Here is a 13,717-nt window from a genome sequence, read left to right on the forward strand (position 1 = left end):
GATTGAATAGAGTAGGCTGAAATTGCAATAGAAGTACATTTGGATTGAGATAGTTCGCCAGAAAGGGGTGGGTTGGTTTTTGAACAGTTCTATGGTACATGCATATAATTACAGAGGCATTGCTGGAGGAAATCACGCATCCAGCTCAGCCACGACAGACTCGCAACGACCACAGATTGCGTCTGTCGCCTCAGTCTCGGGAACGGCATACCGCCAGCATCGCGGGCACTTCGACGCCTGGGGAGAATAAACGTGCACGATTCCCTTCTCGCCACTTGGAAGTTCGCACTCTTCCTCATACTGCCACTCTGCGTCGGCAATATCTCCGGCGATGGATTCGCCAGATTTGCCGATCGTGACGGAGGACACGACGAAGAGGTCTGGTAGTTCGGACAGGTGGCGGTGGAAAACCGAGGCTTCGTTACCAGGGAGGGAGATGTGCACGAATGATTGAAGAGAGGAGCCGAGCTGTTTCTTGCTGCGGGCTTGTTCTTGCAGGTTCTTGATCACTGAGTGGACGGCGACGATCTCCTGGTAACTGGTGTCCAGGGCAGCATCCTGCCATTCCGCTGGAGGGTGGGCGGCGAGGCGCTGTAAGGGGTGGCCGCTGTGTGACTTGACAGCTTCTGGAGTGTGGTCCCACGTCTCTTCGACGAGGATCGGGGTGATGGGGCCAAGGACTTCTTGGAGATGGGTGAAGATGTAGAACAAGGTTGTCTGGGCGGTACGGCGACTAGCACTGTTCTCGCCTAGAGTATACAAGCGATCCTTGATGGCTTCCATGTAAAAGGCCGAGAATTCAAGGTTGGCCCAGCGGTTGAGGATGTTGACAGATTTGTAGAACTCAAAGTTGTCATAGGACTTCTGAGAAGCAACGATCATGTCGGAGAGATGCTTCAATGCAATACGATCAACCTGTTGCAGCTGATCGTATGCCACGGCATCCTTCGGTGAGAAGTCACCGAGAGCACCCAGCAGCAACTTGAAGGTCACCCGGAATTTGTGCAAACTGGTATGAACGCCTTGCAGGACCTGCTTTCCAATTACGACATCATGGGTGTAATCACTACCCGCGGCCCACAATCGAAGCGCATCAGGACCCAGAGCGTCGAAGGAAGGTTCGTGGTTTTCGGCCTGCTTCTTGCCTTTGCCTTTTCGGGGCTTCAGAGGAGGCAATAGGGTACCGTCCATGATGGTCTGGGGAGCAATGGTGTTACCGATAGACTTGCTCATCTTGCGTCCAGCCTCGTCCAGCGTGAATCCATGGGTGATCAAATTACGGAAAGGAGCACGAGTATCGGTCTTGCCGGAGGCGAGCTGGTGCGCAGTGTAGGTAAGAAGACCCGACTGGAACCAGCCACGATGTTGGTCGCTTCCCTCGAGGTAGACATCTGCAGGATGGCTTCGGCCTTCCGTAGGCACATCAATCTCCGCCCAGCTAGTACCACTGTCGAACCAGACATCCATCGTATCGGTTCCACGGCGGTAGCCAGTAGTGTCATTACGGAGCGATGGGAGAACCCAAGCGAGGTCATCAGCGCTGTCTGTCCACCAGGCATCGATACCGCGCTCCTTGATAGTGTCCATAATATGCGAGACACTTTCCTTGGTCAAAACAGCCTCGCCGCTGGCGCGATGGTAAAGAGCGGGAATGGGTACACCCCAGGCACGTTGACGCGAGATACACCATTCACTGCGGTTCTTGATGAAGTTTTGGAGTCGATTTTTGCCGGTCTCAGGAACAAATCGAACATCTTCCAGCGATTGCAGCGCGTTCTTGCGGATATCAGCCACATCGGCAAACCATTGTTCAGTCGCGCGGATGATGATCGGTTGCTTGGATCGCCAGTCGTAGGGGTATTTGTGTTCGTATTTGTGTTGAGCGAGAAGCTGGTTGCGCTCCTTCGCGAATTCCAATACTGCTTCGTTACCCTCGCCGAGGACGGACTTGCCACTCAAACGCGAAGGATCCTGGGGCATGGCCTTGTACGTAAATCTTCCCTCGTCGTTGACTGGTGCGAACACCTCGATTCCGCGGGCTAGACAAGCTTCGTAGTCATCCATACCATGTCCAGGGGCGCAGTGAACTAAGCCAGATCCGGAATCAGCGGTCACAAAGTCAGCGGCGATAATCGGCTGCGCTTCCGCCTCGGGACCTTTGCAAAGAGGTCGGTAGGTGGCCTTGTCACCCAGTTCGGATCCAAGGATGTCAGGGATGATCACGGACAGGTCTTCCTTCAGCATCTTTTCCATGTATTCGATACGAGACTGAGCGATGAGTAGATGGCCATGTTGCTCCGACTCGACAATCGCATAGTGTAGCTCTTCGCTCACCGCAATTGCAGCATTCGCAGGCAGTGTCCACGGGGTAGTGGTCCAGATAACAGCGCTGACCTCCTTATTTGCGAGAAGAGGATCGTTGGCGAGGTGTTCAGGGATATGAGCAAGCGGGAACTTGATTAAAGCCGCAGTCGAAACGTGATCGTCCTTATATTCCAGTTCCGCTTCCGCGAGCGCGGTTCCAGTTGACGGCGACCAATAAACGGGCTTGAACTTCCGATAGATGAGTCCGTGATCGACCATCTCGCGAAAAATTCCCAGCTGGCGCATCTCGAAGTTGTGATCCATTGTCTTCCAGTGGTTTTCCCAATCCGCCATGACTCCGAATCCTTTGAACCCTTTCATTTGCTCCTTGACTGTCTGTCGCGCAAGCTGCCTAGCAGCTTTGCGAATCACAGCGGCGCTGACCGACTTGTCCAAAACATCGGTATTGCGCAGACCTTGTAGCGCCTTGAGCTCAATTGGCAGTCCGTGACAATCCCATCCGGGGACATAGCGCACTTGCTTGCCCCGGCTCAATTGCACCCGGTTGATGATATCCTTGGTGATTTTGTTCAAGGCATGTCCGACATGCAATTCACCATTCGCGTAGGGTGGGCCATCGTGGAGGACGAAAGGTTTGGTCGCAGGTCGTTCGCGACGCTGCCAGGCGTACAGCTCATCGGTGCATCGTTTCAGATATTTTGTTCGGTCGGCTGGCGACACGCGTGGAGGGAAACTTGATTTGGGAAGTTTTAGTGTCGAGGTCCAGGATCGAGGGAGCGATCGCCCTGGTTGTTGCATCCTCCCTGCATATCCTCTCGGAGGTTTGAGGAGTGAGGTTGGAAGTTGAAGATGGAGAAGATTATCGCGCGGCCGAGAAAGGCGGTTGTCTTCAAGTTTACCCGCCAATACGAATCTTTTGACTGATAGGGTGCATTTTCTGGTAATAATACGTAATATTATGAAATCTAAATACATCTTACAATGCAGCGTAAAATGTGTACAAAAAGTCATTCCAAGCGCTCAAGCCCAGTCATAAAGTCGTATCGCATGTCTCGATAATGTCTCACTCAGTAGACCGTCAGAGAGCTGACAGCCCCGTTCTTCAAGACTTCAAATAAAAGTCCCGGGAATCCAAAGAGTTCCGTGTTGCCTAACTTACCGTCGTGTCCATCTACACCGGAGGGCTGTCCTTTGGCGGTGGTCTCCTCCCAACCTCCGAGGAACTCAACACTGCTCTCGGGGCTGTCACCCCAGTCGCGGTTCAAAACCATCGGTCGCTGTGTGGCGCGCTCCTCTCCAGGGTTAGAATAGGACCCCTTCCATACTGCACGCAGCCGCTCCGAGATCTCATCGTAAGGTGACTCGGCATTCAGTCCTAGGCTGGTTTCATCTGGATGAATAGTCCAGCGACTTCGACGGTGGCGGTTAAACGGGTATGACCCCGGAACATTGCCATGTAGGATGATCTTGGTCACGACCAACTGAGTAGAAGGAAGTGATGGCGCGGTCGGGTCTGGAATGCCGGACGCAGGGAACGCAGGGCCCGGTGTACATGGATGTGAAATAAATGCATCAAATCCATGATGGAAATAATTAAAGAAACTTTCAGCGGGCAAGGAACCTGGATCGCTCACTTGTCCTGCGGGTGTTTCTTCATCGGAATCATCAGCGATGCTATTAGTGGATGAATGATCAGTATCAGGTAAATCCAAATTTCTTCCTGGCGATAGATTTGGATTCAACGGGTCTGCGCCACTGGTCCCAGTTGCGCGGTGAATAGAGATGCGGCGATCATGTTTACGATAGATCGCATCGGGAGGCCCGAACTCCGCGATCAAGTCTTGTGGACTGGTCTCCCCAAGGACGATGGATACCGGAGGGCCTGTTCGTCGTGATGCTTCCAACTTTCCAGCGCCGAGAATATGAAACTCTTCAACTTCATCTGCGAATGAGTCACGGGTCTTGCTGACTACTGCCGATGCGCGGGGGTATTGAGGTTGCTGAATGAAGAGTTTCGCACGGACCTCGGGCCACGAGGACCCTTGGAAAATGGACATGGAGGTTGCTGGCTGCGCAGCAGAAGAAGATAGAAGTGCTACAAAATCGCATTGCTCGGACCAGGCCGAATGCTGCAGTGGGAAAGAAAAAGCAACCCCGGGATATGAGAGCACATAGGTGCCGTAGGGTGACTGGTCTGGTGGAGGTATATATTCACCAGGATAGGATGGACCGAAGAGTCGATTGTAGACATGACGGAAGCTAGGCCCCTGAGAAGATGTCGGCTGCTCCGTTGACTTTCCACCTTTCATGACATCTTGGTTCTTGTATAATAGGTCCACCCGAGAGAAATCCAGGACTTCGATCAGACGTAGTCGTTGATCGGGACCGTCGAACCGTAGGCGGAGCCCATTTGAAGGTAACTGGAGAACAACAGGGTTACGCAAAGGATCGGTGGAAGAATAGGCAAGATCGATCGCAGGATAGGTCTGAGGGTGTGATTTGACTCGAGTCAAAACGTTGTGTAGAGAAGCACCGAGAGCTGTGAATATAAGTAAGCTTGACGCTCTCCCCGCATCTAGATATAGATGTCGATCATCAGACATACTGATAAAGCCCAGGCTTTTGCCAGGGAGAATCTGAACTGGCGCCGATTTGGCGCTCATGATGCCAGGTTAAGTGCCACAGGGGTGACCATCCGATAGAATGAAACAGTCAAAAGAACAAGAAGAGGAGATCTGGGGCAGTGGTGAGGGGGTGGAATGAAAGTAAAGAGGGGAAAGAAGCATGACGGACAGGATCATGTGACCCATATCACATGAGCGGGGGGTGTGACCTGATCACGTGGTCTTTGTTTATGTTTTGCCCGAAAGGATCCACTCGAGCACTCCCGCACATGCAAGCTTAACCACTGACTACACCTACTTTGAACAACCCCCCCCCCCCTCCAGAGATCACCCTGATATTCACTTTTCTTCACTATGGTCGGCCCAGCTCGGCCCACTTCTGCGATTCCCGCGAGAAGGTCGAACCTGCGACAACCCACTCGACGAGCTGGTTCTGCGGTTCCAGAGCGACATGCCTCACCCGCCGTGACAACAAAAGCCGCCGCCGCCGTGACAACCAGCACACGAGCAACAAAACAGACTCCGGATCAATCATTAAATGCCGCCGCCGGAAAGAGGAAGGAAAGAGATTATGAACGCGAAATCAACGAAGACACCAGCATTCACGTGGTAGTACGTTGTCGTGGCCGCAATGAGCGCGAAGTCAAGGAAAACAGTGGCGTCGTCCTATCGACCCCCGAAGGTATTAATGGTAAAACGGTGGAGCTTTCGATGGGACCAAATGCGCTATCCAACAAGGCCTATGCTTTCGATAAGGTGTTTTCGCCCGCCGCCGATCAAACAAGAGTCTTCGAGGACACCGTCCTTCCTATTGTTCACGAGATGCTCACCGGCTTCAACTGTACGATCTTCGCATACGGACAGACGGGAACAGGAAAGACATATACCATGTCCGGAGACATGACCGACACCTTGGGAATCTTATCTGATGATGCGGGTATCATCCCTCGAACACTCTATTCCCTATTCAACAAGCTGGAGGGAACCGAAAGCATGGTCAAGTGCTCCTTTATCGAATTGTACAACGAGGAGCTGCGCGATCTTCTATCCGCTGAAGAGAACGCGAAATTAAAGATTTTTGAGAATGAGAAGAAGGGCCAGTCTGCGACCGTGGTTCAGGGAATGGAGGAGAGTTATATTGACTCAGCTTCAAACGGCATAAAGCTTTTGCAGATGGGCAGCCACAAGCGTCAAGTGGCTGCGACTAAATGCAACGACCTCAGCTCCCGCAGTCACACTGTCTTCACGATCACAGTTATGACAAAGCGCACGACAGAGTCTGGCGAGGACTACATCAGCTCCGGAAAGCTCAACCTGGTGGATTTGGCCGGTAGCGAAAATATCGGTCGAAGCGGTGCCGAAAACAAGCGTGCAGCCGAGGCCGGGTTGATCAACAAGAGTTTGTTGACATTGGGACGAGTGATCAATGCCCTGGTCGATAAAGGCTCTCACATCCCCTACCGCGAGTCCAAGTTGACCCGCCTATTGCAAGACTCACTTGGTGGACAGACAAAGACATGCATCATTGCGACTGTGTCACCATCGCGGAGCAATTTGGAGGAAACCATTTCAACTTTGGACTATGCATTCCGTGCTAAGAACATCCGCAATAAACCCCAGATAAACTCGATCATCTCGAAAAGCAAACTTCTCCGTGATATTGGCCTGGAAATTCAGAAGCTCAAGAGTGAGCTTATCGCTACGCGTCACCGGAATGGCGTGTATATGACACCAGAGTCATACGAGGAGATGAGAACCGAGAGTGAATCACGCCGAATCGTCAACGAGGAGCAGCGTGCCAAGATCGAGTCCATGGAGTCCAGCCTCCGCCACAAAGTCCAAGAGCTCTTTGCATTGACTAGCAACTTCAATACCCTGAAGGATGATAACGAGCGAACGCTGGGTAAACTGAGCAGCACACGAGCCGACCTGGAACAAACCGAGGGAACCCTCAAAGATACATCGGAAAAGCTGGATGAGGAGACAGCTGTGCGCAAGGCCCATGAGGAAACCGAGAGTAGGCTACGGGAAATCGGTGCCGAGATTCTGACGACTCTTGACCATACCGTGGCAGATGTCGATGGACTTCATGCAAAGTTGGACCGCAAGGACAACCTGGAAACCGATAACCGTCAAATCTGGCAGGCTTCCACCGGCGAGCTATCCACCGTAACCCAGCACATCGATACTCGCCTGGAGGATTTCCAATCACGCCATGCCGAGCTCTTGGACAATATGTCAATCAGAATCCACCAATTTGTCGGCGATGAACTGAACAGCGTTCAGTCAACCCGCTCTCAGCTGCAGGAGTTTGGCGCCTCTCTTGAAAAGGTTGAGACCCAGGCCAAAAATCAAACTTCCAGTGCACACGACGAAATGAATGAGGTACTCGAGGAGATCAAGGTTCTCCGCGAGGATGTGAAGACGAAAGTTGGCGAAGGCCTCAATGGTCTTTCTGCTGCGGCTGCTAGAATCTCGAAAGAAGTCATCGGCGAGTTCGGAGAATTCCACTCGGAGCTCCATTCGTCCTATAGTGTCCTTGGGAAAGATCTCAAGAGCATGTTCGAACATATAACCTCCCATATTGACCAGCAAAAGTCCGAGATAAACCGTCTTCGTCTCGAGCTCCAGGAGGCTAATCGCCTAACCGTTGATGCCAACCGCAAGGCTTCTTCAAACTTGGCCCAAGCTCTTGAGGAGGAACATGCAACCGCGCAAGCTGAGCGTGACGCCATGATGTCCCAGATTCGGAACCTGCTGGAAGAGTCTAGCCAAAAACAAACCAGTCGTCTTAAAGGCAAGTTCGACACAGTGCGAACCGACTTGTCAGCCTCCGGCGATTCACTTGAGCAAGCCACGGCGCATTATGATCGGAGTGTCGATGAGTGGATCTTTAAGGAGGAGCAATTTGCGAAGGACGTCAATGCATCCCGCGATGACATTAAGACAAAGATGCAAAATGACTGGGAGGTAAGGAAATCTCTACTGGCAATCTTCCGAATACATTCTAACCGTAGCAGACATTTGACCAACGCAACGCCTCGATTCAGCGGGCTACCGAGTCCGTGCACCAGGAGACTGTTCGAATTGTGGATGCTCAGATGAGCGACATGAGCACGCAGATGGAAGCCCTCGATGACTTTGTTGCGAAGGCTCGGTCCCACAATGGCCGTTTCCACGAAGCCCAACTGGGTAGCCTAGATTCCATGGCAAACAATGTCCGTGAAATGCGCTCGGCTGTTGACAGTCAACTCAACGGTCTTGGTGAGAATGTCGAGCAACTGCAAGAGGATATGGATGTGCACGCAGAAGACCTCCAACAATCAGCCCTTCCTTTGCAAGAACACGTCCGCCAACCTCTCGCCGAACTGCGAGAAAACGTCCACAGCCATCCCATGAAAGAATATTTACCCACCGGGGCGACTCCCCAGAAGCGTCGTTATGACTATCCCTCCGAATTGCCAAGCACGGAATCACATGACGGTCTTCGTTCTCGTCATCGGACCTCTAAACAATTCTCCGCCCTTCCCTTTGATGGCGATATCCAGCCGACCGTCGCATCCAGCTCTCCTGTGTCCTCGCCGACGAAACGCTCGTATGTCTATAGCGATGCAGCGGAAGAGGTAGGGACCCACCCTCCTCCATCATCATTCAACGCATCTTCCAACACTGGCCTTAGGGAAGTCAATATAAACGTCGCCAGACCACTCGGGTCTGAAGAAGAAGCCGATACGTCAGCGAAACCCGAAACCCCCGCCCAAATCGCTTCCGCAGATCTAGACGAGACATCTGAAAAGGACGACTCGGAACCACCCCTCAAGAAGCGCCGCTCAACCTCCAACGCGATAAGCACCATCGCTGAGAACAAACTACCGCACAAAATGCTTTCCAAGAAGATGGCTGGCATGATGGAAGGCCGTGAGAACATGCCTCCATCTGGCATTGCTGGTCGCAGAAACTACAGAAACGGCTCGCACTAGAGCAGTCTATACATACCCCTTGCATCCACTGCATTCATTGCATTCACTACCTTTTTTTTTGTTTTCTTTGTTTCCATTCGTGTGACATCTTGATACCCTAATCGTTTGGATGGGACTTCTTTGGACCGGAGTTTAGGTTGAGAAAATTGTGTTTCTGTCGATGCCCATGGTAAATGGGATTACTTCATAATAATACATGATTCATTTTACTACTATCGAAGTCTCCGACAATTTAAGTAGAACAAAACCGGTAGGCGGGTGGTTCAGTCTCCAAAGACACCCCAGGAATTGGAACACACGACACATTACTGATTCCTGGCTGAAAGCACTGTTCACTCGCCACTCGTGCCCTTTCTACGCTGAGCTGGTTCAGATACTCAGCCCATTCCTCCGGAATCGCATCACACTTATGTCGACCATAGGCTGGAGGCGCATTTTCATATTCCTGGAAACATTGAAGATCTTGACCGTAGATTGTTCCATCATCTCCGATAACTGCGGGTGTCATGTAAATCGAGAAGGGAATTCGTTCCTGGATCTGTATGTAATTGGGTCAGCTCCTAGTTCTTTCTTCTATTGACGGTTTCTTGAACGAGTAATCACTCACCAGTATAGGTGTATCTGTCTCGGTATTATGGAACTGCGCTTGTATAGCCAGTTCATGGGTTATGCGAATAACACTCGTCGAAACAGACTGTGAAGCCAGGTCAAAGCTCTCTGGTAATTGCACCGGAAGGCTTAAAGGCCATTCTGCAGAGCGTATATCGCCATCTCTACCGCCGTTCTCTGTTAATGATGTGTCGGGTATTTGATTTGAGAAGTCGTGCTCGGCTTCAAAGAGCGTAGATGTTCGATTTGAATTTATTTTCATCATGCCGAGTGTTGCTGATTCTGCTGCTGTTGCGTCGATTTGCAGACTGTGGTTTTCTAGGACTGAGATCGATATCGTCTTCAGGTTGAGACTTTTTGAGAGAGGGGAGAAATGGCATTTGGTTTGGAATTTGCTTCCGAAGGGGATGTTTGATTCTGGGATTGAGATGCAGTACTGGATGTCTTGTTCGGATTGTCGTACGATGGTCTGGTTTGTTTGAATTTTGTTAAGACTGCTGGGTTTCTCGCTTCCCGGGGAAGAGCGAACATACCGTGGGTATAGATGTCATTTGAGGCTCGGTCGATAAGTTAGGATAGCGGTAAATTCGGATGGGTCGAGAGAATACTGAGTCCGCTTTGAAGCGGCGCTCGATTATGGCTTGGACATGGTAGGTGTGGTACATGTGGCGTTGAGCAGTGACGGTCTCGAGTATTCTCCCAGCTATTGGGAGGCTGAAGGGGAATTCATAGTTTCCGGCAGGGAGTTGGAAGGAGTTGAGGGTTTTGGATGCACCGATGGATTGGTGAGATGTGGATGTTATTAATTGGCGATCGTTGCGGATGAGGTAGTCGTCTCGAGGGCTATTCGATGAGTGTTGGTCAGTAATGAACGTGTGTTTGGTTTTGAATATGCGGCTCACATTTTTAATATGCCGACTAGTTTGACCTGGATACTCTTGAAGGAGCTCTTATGTGGTAGGTTGACATGGAATTTTCCATTGATAGAAGCTTTCGTTCTGTCCCTCAGGAAAATGCATGCCTGGTCGAGTCTACATGTTGCATATGAGTTAGTTAGGAGCCCTGCGGGTCGTAGATTAGAGAGTTGGGTTTATCATACGTCAAATCGTAGGTCTCACAGCTTTGGGTGAACATTTTGGAATGATCATCGATCGTTTTGAGCTCAACCAGCCACTTTGGCACATTCTTTTCACTTTCTCTTATTTATAACAGAGTCATAGTATTTGTCGGATTCGGCGACATTCCTAATCGGGGTCGGAACTTAATAAGAAATAGTATAGATTAAGTATCAGTAATAAGCTCTCGTCAATCCCATCGCGGGTGTTATTGGGGGTTTCCCGGTAGCTTTCTATCTTGGAGGCTTGGCTATAACTTGACAATAATTAATCGCTTACAATTTTACCTAGGTACTTCGGTATGCTGCTCGAGGCAGTATCCTTCGAGTTAAATAGTAGCAAGATTTTTACTCTGTAGATGCCTGTTCGCTGAGTTGGATTGGGCAATTTGCAATGTCCCATATGAAAGGGTTGAAAATAAATTATAACTCAGGATTGAGAGTAATGAGGACTACACATATCTCTTTCGGTAATTTCTCCCTCCTTCCATGCAATCCGACTAATAAAATACTGTATAATATTTTATCTTGGCTGCTGGCCGACCTGCCAAATGGGGCCAGCTTCTACTTTAGGAAATCCACCGCTTTGCGGCGACTTTCCTCTTTGCAACAACCTCCGCCTTCACCCTCCCCAGGTGGGATATTGAATCATCCATCCACCGTGAAACCTCCGATCAGCTTGAGGTATCTGGTAATGCGATGGAATTGACATTCCTAGTCGGACAAGACGGTCAAAATGTGAAAAGACCCCGTCGGGCATGCACCCCGTGCCGCCAAAGAAAGGTATACACGGGAATGGACAGACCCGGGCTAGCGATGACGCAGAACGTGCTAATATCTCATGATAGAAACGATGTTTTCATGGAAGTTCAGCTGAGCTAGAAAAAGAGCCCCAGTCAAAGCTGCAAGAACAGCTCAGCAGACCGGGTGATGTAGATGTTCTGCGAAAGAGGACTCCGACGATGTCGGAGCATCTACCTCTACCCGGGCGCAGTTCATCGGTATCCCGAGAAGTTGAGGATTCACGGCCTCAAGATGTCACCGGCATACCAACGACCCTTGGTGATCGCATCAGGCAAGAACTGGATATTCCCCGCTTCTTGTGCGACACCAGCCCCTTGGTGGCGTTGCAGAATGACCCGCAACCTCCGCAACCAAGGCTGCTTAGAAGTCAATCCTGCCAGGGAGGTGTAGGCGCCTGGTCATACGAAGAAGGTGTCACATCATACCAGGAAGGTGTCGCATCTAGACAACATGCGCCCCAGAGAGCAGATATCCCCCAGCGAGGTGGATACTCTGGCCTCTTACCTCCGAAAGAATGCCAGATCGCCCTGGTGGAAATCTTCTTTTCTCGCATATATCCCCTCTTACCCTTGGTGGACGAGGAGGACACACGCCATCAGTTCAACAATGACTCTCTACCACTACCGCTTCTTCAGGCTATATGCCTTGTTGCAGCAAAGGACCGCGCTGCGGCATCTTTTCTTTTCTTGGGATCGGACCCGACGTTATTGCCTCTGAAGGAATTCGGCCCCCGACTCCAGAAAGACATCCCACAGAATATGCCTAACAGGAGAGATGGAAATAGGGTCCTCATTATTAGAATTCTTGCCATCTTGTCACTCCATGAGTGGGGCCCTAATGGGTCAGAAGATGCCTCTCTTTCCTTAGCCCAAGCTGTACACCATGCTCAGTCTATCGGGTTACATCTACGAGGGCCCGATAGCGAATCTTCCCTGAAGGCAAAATCTCTCTTCTGGTGTCTATGGAGTCTCGACAAGTGGAACTCCGTCGTGGATGGAAGACCGGTCTTGATCCATGACTATGATCACGGCCAGAAGGTGACCGATGTCCTTCCTCTATTCAAACCACAGTTCCGCATCTGGCTTCTAATTGCAGATCAACTTGGTCGCGTTATTAGCACCTACAGACCAAGACTGGAAGGAGCTCGAGACCAGGTTGCTGATCTTTATACCTTCGAGGAATTCGTCGAAACTTCCGAGGCATGGGATATAGAGCCACAGCTGCTCGGTGAGTATTTCTTCCAGAGTTGTTTGAACAACGCATTAACGATAATTGAAAAGATTCACTTGAGCTGTATCATCATGCCACCATAATTCTTGGAACATACTCGACCGAGCTTCAAGGCCGCCAGCCATCACGAGCATCGAATATCCATCAAAGCCAGGCAATCCTAGCTCTCGCGGCTATTTGCCGAAGAAAGGATGTCAATGATTTTTCCCCTATGCCTGTATCGGCTTATTCACTTTCGCTCGCCTTTTCAATCACTTACCGGCAGCTGCAAAGGGCAAAGCTGCAAGGCCATCGGGTTCAGGCACGAGAGAATCTTCTCACATTCCACCAGAGTCTGAAATCACTCTGTAGTACTTGGTGGCTAGCAGCTGTCATGGTACGCCTTGGAAAACATGCCCTGGAAAGCTATCGACCGGCCATTAATACCCAATCCGAATCGCAAATTCCTACGGATTCATTGGAGGAGGGTTTAAGGACTCGACCTCCATTGATACAAGGCACGAACTTAGTATCCAATGTCAATTACAGCACTCCACACACACAGACCAATTCCGACTCGGTTGACAATCTCAACACACCTCAGGATAACCTTGATACTCCGGAAGATATGGTGACGGGAGCACCATTTTCCTCTGATTTGGACCTTCTCTTCGGAAGTCATGATTTGTCGGGTTCTTTCGAGACTTTTTTTGAGAATTTCTTAGATGTTAACTTCCCAACTTGCTTGGGCGAGCAATCCCTTGGGTGCTACGATGCATTGATATGACCTTGATCATACGTACAGATCCCGGTTGGCTGCTGAATGAGTATTTGAATGACCTGAATAAACTCTCTATTTTTGAATATTTTTTTACTATAGCGGAGAGTTTCAGAGATAGCAAACTTAGATAGTACTCCCGACCATGGTATCTCCGTGCAAAAAAGCAAACAACCGCGCCAAACGCCATGCTTAAATATGCGCCAGATTTGTTATCATAAAGGCATAAATGCCGCAAATTCCCGAAATAAATGAGACCAGCATTGCAATACTG

The 13,717-nt window shown here is 50.4% G+C and overlaps 5 protein-coding genes across 5 annotated transcripts; 2 read left to right on the plus strand and 3 right to left on the minus strand.

The window, feature by feature from the left end:
• Nucleotides 1-132: 132 nt before the first annotated feature.
• On the minus strand, nucleotides 133-3,123 carry N7533_003642 (isoleucine--tRNA ligase ISM1; the record flags this gene model as incomplete). Its single annotated transcript, XM_057100292.1, has 1 exon — nucleotides 133-3,123. One exon carries the CDS (start codon nucleotides 3,121-3,123, stop codon nucleotides 133-135), a length of 2,991 nt encoding a protein of 996 aa, XP_056962980.1.
• A 269-nt stretch (nucleotides 3,124-3,392) lies between these two features.
• On the minus strand, nucleotides 3,393-4,988 carry N7533_003643 (UPF0183 domain protein; the record flags this gene model as incomplete). The annotated part of the gene is made up of 1 exon (XM_057100293.1): nucleotides 3,393-4,988. The coding sequence occupies one exon, from the start codon at nucleotides 4,986-4,988 to the stop codon at nucleotides 3,393-3,395; it is 1,596 nt and encodes a 531-aa protein (XP_056962981.1).
• Nucleotides 4,989-5,303: 315 nt separating this feature from the next.
• Nucleotides 5,304-8,929, plus strand: N7533_003644 (putative kinesin family protein (BimC); the record flags this gene model as incomplete). The annotated part of the gene is made up of 2 exons (XM_057100294.1): nucleotides 5,304-7,919; nucleotides 7,970-8,929. The coding sequence occupies 2 exons, from the start codon at nucleotides 5,304-5,306 to the stop codon at nucleotides 8,927-8,929; spliced, it is 3,576 nt and encodes a 1,191-aa protein (XP_056962982.1).
• A 232-nt stretch (nucleotides 8,930-9,161) lies between these two features.
• N7533_003645 (uncharacterized protein) lies at nucleotides 9,162-10,672 on the minus strand (the record flags this gene model as incomplete). Its single annotated transcript, XM_057100295.1, has 4 exons — nucleotides 9,162-9,467; nucleotides 9,537-10,007; nucleotides 10,072-10,381; nucleotides 10,638-10,672. 4 exons carry the CDS (start codon nucleotides 10,670-10,672, stop codon nucleotides 9,162-9,164), a joined length of 1,122 nt encoding a protein of 373 aa, XP_056962983.1.
• Nucleotides 10,673-11,614: 942 nt separating this feature from the next.
• Nucleotides 11,615-13,452, plus strand: N7533_003646 (fungal specific transcription factor domain-containing protein; the record flags this gene model as incomplete). Its single annotated transcript, XM_057100296.1, has 2 exons — nucleotides 11,615-12,683; nucleotides 12,737-13,452. 2 exons carry the CDS (start codon nucleotides 11,615-11,617, stop codon nucleotides 13,450-13,452), a joined length of 1,785 nt encoding a protein of 594 aa, XP_056962984.1.
• Between the last annotated feature and the right edge of the window lie 265 nt (nucleotides 13,453-13,717).

Source organism: Penicillium manginii (genome assembly GCF_028828005.1).
Source record: "Penicillium manginii strain IBT 31320 chromosome Unknown utg000003l:1.0-959480.0:1.0-959601.0, whole genome shotgun sequence".
NCBI classification, from domain to species: Eukaryota; Fungi; Ascomycota; class Eurotiomycetes; order Eurotiales; family Aspergillaceae; genus Penicillium; species Penicillium manginii.